The sequence below is a fragment of the Melampsora larici-populina genome, assembly GCF_000204055.1.
Source record: "Melampsora larici-populina 98AG31 unplaced genomic scaffold MELLAscaffold_27, whole genome shotgun sequence".
Lineage (NCBI taxonomy): Eukaryota > Fungi > Basidiomycota > Pucciniomycetes > Pucciniales > Melampsoraceae > Melampsora > Melampsora laricis-populina.
In genome coordinates, this window is record NW_006768791.1 from 1,107,952 (window position 1) to 1,122,296 (window position 14,345).

At 41.0% G+C, this 14,345-nt stretch overlaps 2 protein-coding genes across 2 annotated transcripts; one reads left to right on the forward strand and one right to left on the reverse strand.

Moving 5' to 3' along the window:
• Positions 1 to 4,612: 4,612 nt before the first annotated feature.
• Positions 4,613 to 6,401, forward strand: MELLADRAFT_108184 (uncharacterized protein; the record flags this gene model as incomplete). Its single annotated transcript, XM_007411844.1, has 6 exons — positions 4,613 to 4,667; positions 4,736 to 5,123; positions 5,215 to 5,314; positions 5,406 to 5,586; positions 5,679 to 5,836; positions 5,901 to 6,401. 6 exons carry the CDS (start codon positions 4,613 to 4,615, stop codon positions 6,399 to 6,401), a joined length of 1,383 nt encoding a protein of 460 aa, XP_007411906.1.
• A 1,459-nt stretch (positions 6,402 to 7,860) lies between these two features.
• Positions 7,861 to 10,122, reverse strand: MELLADRAFT_88580 (uncharacterized protein; the record flags this gene model as incomplete). Its single annotated transcript, XM_007411845.1, has 8 exons — positions 7,861 to 7,956; positions 8,041 to 8,153; positions 8,234 to 9,076; positions 9,155 to 9,166; positions 9,252 to 9,356; positions 9,445 to 9,746; positions 9,799 to 9,808; positions 9,855 to 10,122. The coding sequence occupies 8 exons, from the start codon at positions 10,120 to 10,122 to the stop codon at positions 7,861 to 7,863; spliced, it is 1,749 nt and encodes a 582-aa protein (XP_007411907.1).
• Between the last annotated feature and the right edge of the window lie 4,223 nt (positions 10,123 to 14,345).

The window sequence follows — 14,345 nt, forward strand, 5'->3', positions numbered from 1 at the left end:
TAACCCTCTTGATGTGGTGGTAAGGAAGACGCTTCCTGTTTTTTGAAGACATCAGCATACTTGATGAACTGAACAGGAAGATTTGGTATAGAAGAGGTGGAAGAAGCTTGAAGATGTTGAAAAGGTGAAGAATTCCAAGAAAACGTTGAACAGCGAATAGGGGGACATTTACCAATCAAAGGTTTTCCACACACATCCAAAGGCTTGTCCAATCTTAAAGACGGACCCGTGCCTCCAACCCAACCATCATGAAGTTTTAACCAATCAACACCGAGAATCACATCATAGCCGCCCAAAGTGGTGATATCCAAAGATACAGAAGACTGAAACGCATGGTCCTCATGCAAACCTTTCAAAAACAAATGGCCGTCCCATTCATGGGTTACCAACCCATCCTTCCCACTGGAACCATCAAAAGTGACACAAGTGATTGGAAAGGGTCGAAGGGTCGAATTAAGTTGATGTCTGAGGACAAAAGCTTTGTCCAAAAAACTTTTCGAGGCGCCAGAGTCGATCAACGCTCGTGCCAAATAAAACTTTGTACCACAACTCAACAATACAGACAGAATAAGCCGTGAATCGGTCCCGTCTTCTCCATGAAAAGCGATGGCTGAAGCTTGATTCGTAACATGAATCTCATCATCTACATAACCAAACATAGGTTGTGAAGACAAAAACTCTACCGCGTCATCAGAACCAGGAAGATTTAGGTTGTGATATTCATGAAACAATGCTGATACATCATGAACAGGAGGATGCGGCCCACCAGAAGCATTTCCTTGAACCGGCGGGAAAGCCAATAACAACGACTCCTGGAATTGAAGTGGCGCCTGATCAAACCCAAAATTTTGTCGTTGAAGAGGTTGATTCTGGCGACGAGGATTCAAGGGATTCGATGGCGGACGTTGCACTGATTGTCAAACAGGTTGGTTGGATAAAGTGGAATTCACTGCCGATATCGGTTGGGACGAAGGTGATTGATTGGTTTGATTGGCTTGACATTCCAATACAAAAGCATCCATTTCAGCCAATGTAGCCCCTTGATTTGGGCAAGTAAAGGATCCATCCTGATTCCTGTGAGATGCATCAAAGGTTTTTAGACAACGATAACAACGCGTCCTTCGCTGACACAAGCGACGATAAAACCCTATTCCACAACGCGTGGGGGTCTCATGAGTTGGACGAGGCGCACGATGAGACTGAGCATTGACATTGATCTGCATGGCTGTTGGATCAAAAGGAATGATGACGGCGGGATTCTGGCAAGAAGGAGCTTGAGGGGCAGCTGGACGACTGGACTGTTGAACCAATTGTTGACTTGATGGGGTTCGCACCATACTCAAATCCAACACTTGCTTCGAAGCCAATAAAGCCAAGTCTTGCACATCTTTGAGAGTAGACACCTTTACCCAATCTGGGTGTTGAATCGCACGAGTTAAGATATCAGAACGCAGAGCGTTGTTGTAGTAATCTCTCAAGATTATGTTATCCAAATTCAACTGATAAGCCAGAGAGTCGAATTTTGCGTTGAAATGAACCAGAGAAAGATTTCCTTGTTTTAAAGATTGTAATTCCTTAAGAATTGTCATCGAGGAATACTTATCACCAAAATGTTCTGCCATATGATCAAAAAAAGAATCCAACGAAGCAAGCTTGGGGATGATGAAGGATAAATTGGTAGAGTTATGGTTAAAAGCAACCTTGTGCTCTCTAGAATTTTCACGCAAAAGACTGATCCACCATTCTTGAGGGGATGTGTTAGGTAAAAAATGACGAGCCACCCATCGAATGCGGCGAGAGTCGTCAAGAAAACAGTTATTGTGCGATATAACCGCATCTCGGATGGTAGTAATGAACCAATCCACATTACGAGCTTCTCCAGTAAAAGAGAGAGTGCCAATAGGAGGGGGCTCTACACGAGCTACTTGATTAGACCGAACTGACTCCAATTGAACATTTAATTGGGAAACAACATCATCATGAACAGCCGTAGATTCCTGTCGTAATGTTGCCGTAGTTGATTGGAGTTCTGAGCGCATCAAAGATAAAGCATCCGAAATTCAATGACCCACGCGCTGATCGAAATTGTTTACCCTCATACATTCTTGAAAAGCAACCGAAACTTCAGAAAAAGATGTTGACAAACGTGCTATCTCGTCCCTAAGAGCCGCCATTTCACCGCGAAACAAGGTTACCGTATCAACATTCGACCTTTCCAATCGTCCTTCCAAAGTCGTTTGAAGAGCTCTGAGAGTTGGAAGAACATATCGATCGGCGAAAGACTGTTCGTCATCAGAGAGAGGAATAGGTACGTCGCCAGACACCGTAGAAAAACTAGAAGCCATGCCAGGAAGAGATGAATAAGCGCCAACAGTAATAAATTGTAATAAAAATTTGATGGATTGATTGAATAAAATGACAAAGAGAATACCTCTATAGAAAGTGGTAATCCAGGAGCATAACTGTAAAGTGATATAACACATAAAAGTAAACCAAAGTACGTCTATGACCTCATATAATGATAAACCGGAAAAGAGGGGAATCCCGTGAAGATAAGAAAAAATATGAATATCCCAACTTTCCCCAATACCAATAAGAGCCAAAGATAATCAAAATGTTGAAAAAAATATACAGAAAATACATGATACCGCAATATAAATGAAATAAAAGGTTCGCAAAAACAATCTGCCATAAAGAAAAACACAAAACCATAATTTCGGTAACTCAAAATATACTAGACCGAAACATCCTGAAAATAATAAATGCAGAAAATCCGGTATATACGCAAATAAATTTTCCGACAGTAGAAAAGATGCCGCAAGAGTAATAAAAAAAACATGCACTACACACAAACAAACAGAGTATTCACATAGTATAAAAAGAAAACATATGATACTAAACGAAAAGAAAAAAATAAGAAAAAGTAATGCAAGTAAAAAAAATAGTAGGGTTAATGATCGAATTATACTGTAAGGGCTCAGGTGTATCTTAGCAAAGTTCATTTACTTTTCTAAGTACTTATTTGAGTGAGGGAAAATACTTTAATAATTCGATAAAGAGAAAAGAAACATAACTAAGTATAACACACATATATATATATACTATTTAACAATTTGATATGTACATAACATCTAACAATCTTATTCGTAATAAGTTCAACAACTATTCTTCTTAACAACTGTTTCCTAAACCACATTTGATTTATCTAACATATATTTGATACATATTTTATTACATATTGTAAACTATCTGATAAAACTCATCTTCCTATTTGATAATCATTACAAGAGTCCATTCTGTACAGTACGTACTGTACAGAATATATATACTGCAACGATAGTGGAATTGTGCATTTCTGTACGTACGGACACTGTACTTTACAGACACGTACAGTAAATTTACTGAAAATTTACTGCAACGATAGTGGATGCTCTAAGTATGGGTATGTAAAGTGGAGGACTATTACAACTTCCTATGGGTTTTCTACTACACTGGACTACTAAGAGCACCCACTATGGTTGCGCTAAGTGGGTGATTTAGCGTTACCGTAACGCTAAAATACCCACAGGTTCACTATCAACCTGATTTAGACATGCAGTCCGTAATGCTGTGTTAAATCTTGCACCCCGCGTGCTCAGATCTACGCAAGCCTACGACTTGATTTATTGTAGGAAATCAACTTGAAACTGCAGTTTTCCACACTTCAAAACCTCGACTACAATCCTCAAATCTCAAACTTCAAGTTCAAAACTTCGAACCTCAACTTCAAAGTTTGAACTTCACATCTGCCTTTTGAACCCCAAATCAATTATGAATTTGAATCTTCAATCATTTTTGAATAAAGTTGTACACTCGTTTGAAATTTACATTTGAGCTTGAGCAACTTGAGCATCTCGATCTTTTCGGATGCAAGAGTGAGGAGGTGGAGGAGGTGTGTGACACTGAATTTTATCGAACAAGAAGTCAAAGACCATTTGGCCATAATGCGACTGTTCATCATTGTCATTCAAAGACTCCAAAAGGGCATCAATTGGTTTTTTGAAGAACTCGGAGCAAGCATTTGATGGATGTTTTTTGGATGAAAGTTATGACAAATAAGATATTTCCTTTCAAAATCATACCACTGTGGATCAGGTCAATTCACAGTGATATATCGTTGGTAAATCATGTGTTACTTCATCCCATAGTGGTTTTCATGCGTTTACCAACTTTGGTAAAACACGCATGATTAATTTTCGCGCTCAGGAACGCAAAATCTACGATAAATCACCCTCACCATAGTGGGTGCTCTAAGCCTGCACAGGAGACACAAAGTGACACAAATAGAGCTCCCAAAACACAATTTACAAAGAAAGATGAAGGCATATAAAAATAAGAAAATGAAGAAATTAGGCATATGTACTACTTTTATATATTTTGAGAGTTGTGTCTTCCTTCGGGGATTGACTACTATTAACCCGGACCCGAGGCCATAGCAGCCATAGTGTGAGATCGGTCTCCCGAGTGCATACACGGGTATTCTGAGCATCGGGTCATTGTATAAATTCGTCCTGGCTTAATTAGTTTTGCAAGTTTTTCTATTTGCAATCTTTGTTTGATCGACGATTAATGGATGGCCGATTCTGAAACGACCAAGGATGTCATCGCTGGTTGGATTGGTGGAGCTGGTGAGTGTCTAATCGATTCCAAAGCGTGTATTTAGGGCAGAGACTGATGAACGCACTCTTGATGATAGCTGGAATTCTAATCTCAAATCCGCTCGAAGTTCTCAAAGTTCGACTTCAAACCAACCCATCACATACCTCATCTGATCTCACCTCCCTCGCACTATCTCGTTCACCATCACCCGTTCATCATTGTGTAAATTATGAGTATTCAAGCTTGGCATTGAAGTACTCTATACCACCTGTGGATTATGTTTCCAACCAGTCGGGGATCCGCAACATCCCACTCACACATTCGCACTCTGCGACACAACTACCTCACTTCAACTCAACTCTAAATGGTTTGAGGGCGCTTTGGAGACAGGAAGGTTACCGGTTTCTATTTGCTGGGGCGGCGGCTCCGATTTTGGGGCTGGCTTTTATTGACTCATTCTTCTTTGCCACCTATGGAAAATGCATGTTGGTACCAGAATCATCTTATGATATTTTTTGCCGCTGCCATCAAATGATTGATTATTGAAGATAGGTATATAATTTTTTGAGCGATCAGGTCGTTGTTTCGTCAAGATCGGGAACGGCCCGAGCATTTACCCTACGTATTTGCATCGGGTGCATTTGCTGGTGGATGTTGCGCTCTTTTACAAACTCCGGTTCGTTTGGAATGAACCTCTCATACGAACAATCGGAGCCTTGAGATTGATATGAATCTGATGAACGTTAAAGGTTTGAACAATATTTTAGATTGAAGTAATCAAGTGTCGAGCTCAAGCAGAACATGTCAACCCGACAACCGGAGTGAAACTTGGTTCATATGAGATCTCACGTAAAATTCTTCGCGAAAGCGGTCTTCGAGGCTTTTATCTGGGTGGACTTATGACTGGCTTTCGAGATTCGATCAGTAGCGGGATATTTTTCACGAGTTGTAAGTAAATCTTTGCAGCATCGCGTCATCTACCAAGCATGCTGCTATGATCAGCACCCTCGAGCTGACCATGAGGTTCGGCGCTTTAACAGATGCGATCATCCGCGGCCTACTGGGTAGTCATTCGGTTCAGAGAGGCACAAATGACGAGTTCAGCTCTTCCAGAAGTCCAAAAGAAATTTCACAAATCATGCTAGCTGGCGCGCTGTCGGGTAGTATCTCTGCGCTACTACCCTACCCACTGGACATCGTTGGTCTAGATTTTTTGCTTCTTCTCTTACATTGGTCTGAAATCATGCTTTCATCGGATCCAGATCAAAACTAGGCTACAGGTCAACAAGCTTGCCACTTCAGGTAATCAAACCTCATCTGGATCCCAGGCGACCCACCTTGCAGCCACAAACACAACGTTCAATCCTCACAAGCCTTTTCCCGTTGCTCAAAATCTCACCGTTGCTCAGATTGTGAAGCAGATATATGGCGATGGGAAACATGGGATGTTACCCAACGCGCATCGTACGCGACTTTACGGTTTTGTGGACTTGATTATACCTCAATGGACACGTCCTCCTCAACAGAAACCTAGTCAGCCAATGAGACAAGATATTTGGCTAGTAAAACGGAGACGAAGGGTATTGCGATTGTCACTCAGGCTGGGTGGAATGATGGGTTTCTTCAGGGGTTTAAAACCTACATTGCTCAGTAGTTTTGTTGGCTCAGGTATCACTATGGGCATATTTGAATATGTGTTCGAGCTATTGGGTCGAAGGCAAGGGAGCAGTGGAATTGTAAATGATGTGAAATTGATTAACTAGACGTAGACAATGTTTTGTATCTGGAAAGCCAACTATCACTACAAGCACACAATGATAACAACGTTTCAACAATATCCAATCCTATAGAGGGTTCCATCAGAAAGTCAGTGCAATGCAATCAAAGAATGTAGAAAGTTTAGACATGAGCCATATACAATCTACATTCTTTGTTTGTGTCACTGGTTCATCATTAAACCCCCACGATCTTTCAAAATCAAGAAATTGAAAATGAACCCGGAAGGCTTCGTCAGATCCAAGAGTAGTCCGAATTGAGTTTTGCAGTTCAAATGAATGAAACTGCAAACCACGGATTGCACTTAATCAAAAAGAGAAAATAGAAAATTCCCTCCTCGCTGTCCCCACGCAACTTTCCCAATCTCCTGACTACTTTTCAATCTACAGCCGCCCTCCTTTCAGAACCTGGAATGAGAAAAGCGAGATGACGATCCTCCACCTTTCGGTATCGTTGAAACATCCTACTGCCCTTCCCTTCGTCCTCGGTGTCTTTTTGTATCGATGAAAAATCGACGGAGGTGGATGGGTCGAAAGAAAAGAAGTCTAGAGAGATATTTCTGATGATGCGCGCCACTTGATGTTACAAAAGTGAGCCCTTCGAGAGCTAAAGCCACATTGAAATGTGAAGGACTTAAAGACTCGGACCTTAACCCCGTCGCGAAGATGAGAAAGATGAACTGGTCATCTTCTTGAGAGTTGCATACGATGAGCCGTGGTCTTTGGACTGACGAAATTGATGATAGGGGTCTGTAGAGAGGGGGCGAAAGAGGCGTGAGCCGAAGGTGGGAATTTTATATCAGTCGGGCCAGAGCGCGGGCTGCGGCGGTTGACAATTGACTGCCGATCGACCGGGGTGAAATTCCCGATCGGGCCTCCTTTGTGATCGGAGCAATCTGTTTTGTTTTGAAGGTTTCAGCTTGGAGCTCATTATCATCATATCGAGAGGGTTTAATCCTTTCGGCCGCTTTTCGACAGGCTCCCTGCCACGCGGGAGGGCATCAAGGATAACTAAATTGGAAGCCAGAGTCAGCACCAGCAGAGCAAGCGGTATCTTTGTAGCGTCGGAAGAGGAACTTCAAATTGAAGGAGTGAAAGAACTCCCATGTCAGGAGTGGTATGCATGTATGCTCCATGCAACATACAACAAGCGCGAATATGAGGAAAATCGGTGCCAGGCCCTATGGTCTATGTACATTTGTCTCAAACGAAATAACTCGGAAATGTCTATTTGAGAACCAAGACGCGAATACCTGTAGCAGGTTTATTTGGTACTAAATAGACTATAAAAACATATCGAGAGTGAAAGAGTCAAGACGGGACGGGGACATGCGTATCCATTCAGTGAGCAGAATCGGACAACGCAGTCAAATAAAAAAGTGGATTCAAGAAGTTTGAAATGATAAGAAAATATAATATTCCTACAACTTTATAGCTGGGATTGAAATTATGATAAACATTCGGCTTTTCCCTCATATCTATCTAGAGTGATTTCTTCTGCTAAAGCCTGGGGAGTCGGTGAGAAGGCCACAACGCATGACATCTGTGCATTTTCAAGTCAAGTGGATGAACAGATCACTCAATAAAGTGAGTCATGAGATTCGATAAAAAGACAAAAGCCACGTACAATCCCCAAAATCGTCCCAAGCCCACAATTCCAAATGACGTTGCCCCATACTATAACAACCATAGTGAGATCACTGAGGCGATGTCGATGAGGGACTCCCATAGCATTTGTGACTAGATGTGATATATTGTGTTGAGTATCGATAGCTTAGTCAACCGGAATATCGCAGCTTGAAAATCAATTGGAAACTCACCAATGAAAATATCAAGGGTCATGAATAAAGCAGAGGTTACGACTATCAGCGTTGCTTGCCATAGTGCATTGGACGCATAACGGCTCAGGCAAGCATATTTCTGACTCAAAACAAATTCATCATATTTTTCCCAATCCTCGCGTTTGTCGTGACACGCGCCCGAAGTCCAGGTTGACCTTGTAATTTCTGTCCCTCTCGCGAAGGGTGGCATCCATGGTAATAGGTTCCCATTAGATGAAATACTAGGTATTGAGTAGGAAGAGATCGCGCGCATGGGACAAGTTGATGCATTATCTTGATCTATATCATGCCTTGAAAGTTTACTATTTGTGGGACGAATCGCGCTACAATCACCACGCCTACGTTGAGCACATCTACGAAGGGTTGCGACTTGAGACCATAGTGTACGCATGATTCGCCAAGTAGTCCAAATGGCTCCAATGGTGAAGATGAGATCGAGGATCGCATAACCTCCAGCAATGCATCGCACAATGAACAAAATCTCCTTGGACAATTTTGAGAGCGTGTTCAACTCAAGCAAGATCTTTACTTGGAGTTGCTTCGCAGACGGTGAGATCTCAGATATGCCTGGCGTTGTAAGTATACTCTTCAGTAATTGATGCGCCTCCTGATATTTGTTAAAGTAGAGTTCTACGTCCCGCAGCTTCTTTGCAATCGAGATTGCCAGTGGTATGGTGAAGGCGAACGGAATCATATACATCGTAATGTTGCCTACGTTAAAGAGCCAAGGTCCGACCATTTTACGATGGTGAGTAGGTGAGCTCGCACGCTTACTATCCAGACAAAGAGCTGAAGGCGGTGCAGCGTAAGAGAAGCACCAGACTTCCGAGAAAAAGCCACAAAAGTTGATCAAAGATTAGAGTCTGTTACAGTCCTGGTGAACTGGATTGATTCCCTCACCTTTGGTCCACCCTGTCACAAATAGTCAGTTGCGAACACAGATTGTCAATCTATCATTACCCAATGTCGTCACTTGAAAGAGGGGAAAGGCACTAACCGAAACAGAATATCACAGGAAAACTCATAACGTGTAGAACAAGTGTGTACCACTTGACAAAGGTGGAAAGGTTTAAAAGTAAGCAGACTAACGCGGCCGTGTCGACTTGAGTAGATGCGTATGATGTTGAGGTCAAGAATAATACCACGAGTCAGCGTCCGCAAAACACGAATGAATTGCACTGAAGACTGACGAGCAGTGAAGAGACAAGCCCAAATCGTAACGACGAAGATCGCATTTGGATGAATGTACCCGCGATCATCGACCCGAAAGAGCCAGAGACTATCTTGTCCACCTTTACTTATCCTTTTCAAACCACCCACAAGGAATAGCAACCCGGTCAGAGGAGCAATACCGGCCATCGCATATAATGCTATATGCATAACGGGACTAGCGGAAGGATGAATTTCGTGCGCCAACATCCTGTCCAATTGATCCCACGCAGCATTAGCATGGGCAATGTTGGAGTTCAATCCGCTCATCGTAGGAGGTGGGCTTCAAGTCAAGCTGAATCATCCCATTCCGAATTTAATCAGCGAAAATCGACGATTTTTCAACTAACAGAAGATGGGAATGTAAAACGAGACGAAGACGAAGACAGACGTTTTTCGGATTGTTCTTTGATGGGAATCACTCCCGTGTAGCGATTATTCAAAGCTTTTGTGGGCTTTCGGACCTTGAAGGCCAGTGAGAGTGCGGAAAATGAAACTACTTCAGTCTTCAAGGGACTGTGAGTCTGTGTGCAACGATCGGCAACGACAGGCAATGATAACTCCACTACAATGTATTCAGCTCCGTCATTTGCTAGTTGGCATCTGTGGAAGTTTTCCCACCTCGAAGAAACACGTACCTTCAAAGTGTCATGAATCATGATGATACAGGAGGATACAGGGCCAGGCCACCGTACATGATCATATGTGTGAATGAACAGGAATGAACCCTGATTCTGATAAAAGAGCTTATCCGGATTCCGAAGTCACACACGGGTACAAAAGTTCAACAAGCTTAGCGGCATTCAAAAAGTTGAAAGGAAGACGTGTCTAGACGTGTCAATTATTATGAACAGACAAAGTATGTAAAAGAGACAAAGTGTTCAACTTCAAACGCCAACATCAATGTGATATCATATATGTACGTCTATGTACTTACGTAGTGATAGAATGATAAGGTCAACGAGCTCCGGTGAGTCCTGAGTCCTGACTCCTTCCGTCGCCCGATGAGATTGTCCATGGACATAAGTACAGTCAAGAGGGCGCGGACGCGGCCGCGCAGAGAGGGCTTTGTTAAGCTAAATTTCACAAAGCTTGGAAAGAATTCCGCGCCAATTTGCTCAAGTTTGGCGGGCAAAAGTTTCCAAACTTTCTGCAATCGACTGTACATACTTAATTTATAAAACTCAACAAAGTCGAGACCAAAGCTTGTAACTTGTATGTAAGCCTTTGGACATGTTCTCTTTCTTTCTTTCTCAAATTCTCCTTAATCATTGACAGTCACACCTCGGGGTACCTTATTCAACTGCTCGAAGCAGTGAATAGAATGTACCATACAGCTGCTTCCAGCATCAACTGTCTCATCTCACCTTGTAATGATTTAAAATATATTTAGAAATTACATAATAAGACTTAAATAAATGTATTTCGTTAAGAATTTGTTAAGAGTTAATTTCAAATAAATGTTATGTGGATAAGGATAAATACGTATTAGGATATTTCAACATTTGATAATAAGGAATAACTTAGCTAGATGTTATCAAGAAATAGTTGGAAATAGGTTGCTAGTAGAAAGTAGTTGTTAGGAAACATTTGTAGAAAGATATATGTATATATACAGTCATTTAAGAAAAGCTTGCCCCAAATTGCCCGCAAAACTCAAGCGAATTGGCGGGGAATTTGGGGCAAGCTCTTCTTAAATGACTGTAGGTTGTTTCATGTTCATGTTTAGTTCCTTTTTCTTTATCGAATTATTAACGTATTTTGTCACCTTTCAAATCTGAGTTAAATCTCGAATAAAGCAGTTATGCATTTCGAGACCCTAGACCAAGGCCCTTACAGTATAATTCGATCTTTAAAATTAATTTCGAGAGTCTTTTTCTTTTTCGCTATATGTTACTTTATTTTTTTTACTATAGTAATGATAATAAATGTTTTTTCAAAAGTCAGTCTATTTGGATTTTGTTATTTTTTAGTTATTTGTTATATATTTGAATGTGTACATGTTTCATGGTTGCGGCAGTTTCGAATGTTCATATTAATTTTGTTAGAAGTGGTAGTTCCGAGTTTCTTGATTTGGGGGTATTACGTCATACAATCATCTTCTTTTGTGTGGTGGTGTTTCTCGTTCTCTTATTTTTTTAACCCTTTCAATTCCTCCTTTAGTTGGTTATCAGATAGTTATTATAGACATCTAAAACAGTTTTCTTTAAAGTTTCAGCACGTCTTATATTATCTATCGATTTTTCTTTTACATCTTTTAATCATGTCTCAACATCCTCAACATCATCCTACTAGTCCAACGGCGTTATACGTACTCTCATCGCAAGAACAGCAATTTGTTTCTCGGTATTTGGAACCACGTTTCGACACTTTCAATACAAATGTTAATGATGTCATCAATGCTAGAAATGACACAGCTTCAGCGGCTATAGAGTCATTACTTCAAACTTCTATCGCTCAAGTTAAAGCAGAGGTGGAGGCTTTATTTCGAACTTCTATCATTCAAGCTAAAGCTGACGTCCTCACTACTATTCAAAACGAGTTCAAAGATAAGCTGAATTTAGATACTATCGAAGCAAAAATAAATACTTGTTTAAATGAAGGTATTGCTACTGTCAAGAAGACTTGTTTAGATGCTTTAGATGATGAAGTCAACACCATGAAGAGAATTTTACCTAACTTCAACAACCAACCTCCTGTCGAGCCTCCTGTTCTCCCGGGAGTTTCTTTTGATGGAACCGATCCGCGTAAGGTTCCGGGTTTTCTCAGTGTGATAAGAGATGCCTTATTCGCCAATTCCGCTTGCTTCGCAAATGATGATCGCCGGATTACTTGGGTATCCAAACACTTTCCAATCTCGTCAGGACCACACGATTGGTGGATGAGTCTTTTAAAGCTAAATGATTGTAAGAATGGAGTTTTGGACTCAGAAGATTTTTCAGTTACTCCTATTCCTTTTACGATTGATACTCTCAAATCCCTGAAGGATTTCTTCAAAGAATTCTTAAATAAGTTTGGAGACAAATTTGCTGAAGAACGATTATTTCAGGAACTACAATCCTTCAAACAAGGGAAGTTGCATGTTGGTAAATTTATCTCAAGATTCAATTCGATGGCTTTTCAACTTCAGTTGTCAGGAGTGGTTTTAAAAAATTTATTTACTTCAGGATTACGACCGGAAGTTAAGGATAGAGCTCTTAAACACCCGGACTGGTTCAAATGTTCTACGGTGGAAGAACGCCAAGCTGTAGCTTTAATGGCTTCAGAACAGGTAATGCATGTTAGCGCAAATCACGCTTCTTTGGGCATTTCAAATACGATGCAAAGAGCCATATCATCACCTCCTGTTGTTCAAATTCCACGTGACCCGAACGCGATGGATGTCGACATCAACGCAACGGATGCTAAACGAATTTTTCCTCCATTACCAAATGGTTTATCCTTTGGATCCTTTATTAAATTTTGTCATGCTCGTTCTATGTGTCATCGCTGTCTCAAGCCTTATGATTTAACTCATAAAGGAACAGATGGAAAATCGATTGGCTGTCCAAATTCACCTCCGAAGACGACTCAAGAGATAGAAGATTTCATGCAGCGTTATCAAACCAAGGTTCAATCTTCGGTGGCAGCAGTATCTTCATCAACGCAACGCACCACCAAGAAATTCACGTCGGAAAGCCCTTCCTGTTGTCATTTCGGGAAGGGCGCCCCGATGCAGAATCGCGCCCAAGTCATGCGATTAGACAGACTTCCGATCCGCAATCGAGCACGCACCACGCGACTGATTGTTCAGTCGGTTTCAAAAACGCGCGGGCCCATCCGATTGAACACAGCTCCGATTTCAAACCGCGTGGGTGGCATCCGACTGAGCCTCAGCCCGATGCAAACACGCAAAATACGTGTCCGACTCAAACCCGAATGCGATAGAATCATCCAATCGCGTAGCCCTCAACCGAGGCCGCCTCTACCCCGCATCCCCGATGCAATCTCGCGCCCGATACAAAATCGGTGATCATCTTGCGACCCAATCATATCCGATGCAATCGAATTTGCGAATGAATTTCGCATTTTGGCTTGTGATCCAATCCCTGATCCAAAATGACAAACATTTTATTTGAAAAAAGTGTATGTAAGTGAAGGAAAAAGAACAACAAGGATCTAAAGAACAACAACTATATATACGAAAAAAAGTTTCCATAACTGATACTACTATCTATGTTCCTTGTTCCTAATCCTTCTGTTCTCTACAAATTACCTCTCAGCGCCAAATAGCTATTATGTAATCCTTTTAGCCTTATTATGAAAACAGCCGTTTACGACTGAGAACTTGCATGGCTCATGAAGTTCGACTTCGAACTTCGAACTTCGAGCTTTGAACTTCGAACTTTGAAGTTCGACTTCGAACTTTGAAGTTCAAAGCTCAAACGTCAACTTGGAAAGCACAGCACTTTCAGCTTGAATCTTTTCAAAATTCGACAAGATAAAAAAAACACAAATACGACATCAATAGACGAACCGCCAACATTTTTTCAAAAACAAGTAATCAGACTTTTTTTGCAAACAAGTAGAATTTCTTTCTTGAAAATAATTAGATTTACTCATTGAAAAAGTGAGACAAAACAATATTTAAAAAACAGGGTTTTTTGTAAACAAGTAGATTTTCTTTTTTTGAAAGCAAGTAGATTTTCTTTTTTTGAAAATAAGTAGATTTTCTTTTTGGAAACAAGTAAATTGGAAAATATGTCTTTTTTCTTGACATCAAGTTAGTAGAATTTTTGAAGCCAAGTAAATACTTTTTTTTGGAAAACAAATCTTTTTTGAAATCAAGTTAGTAGATAATTCGAAAAAAGTTAAGGCGGATTTTTTCGGAAACAAGAAGTAA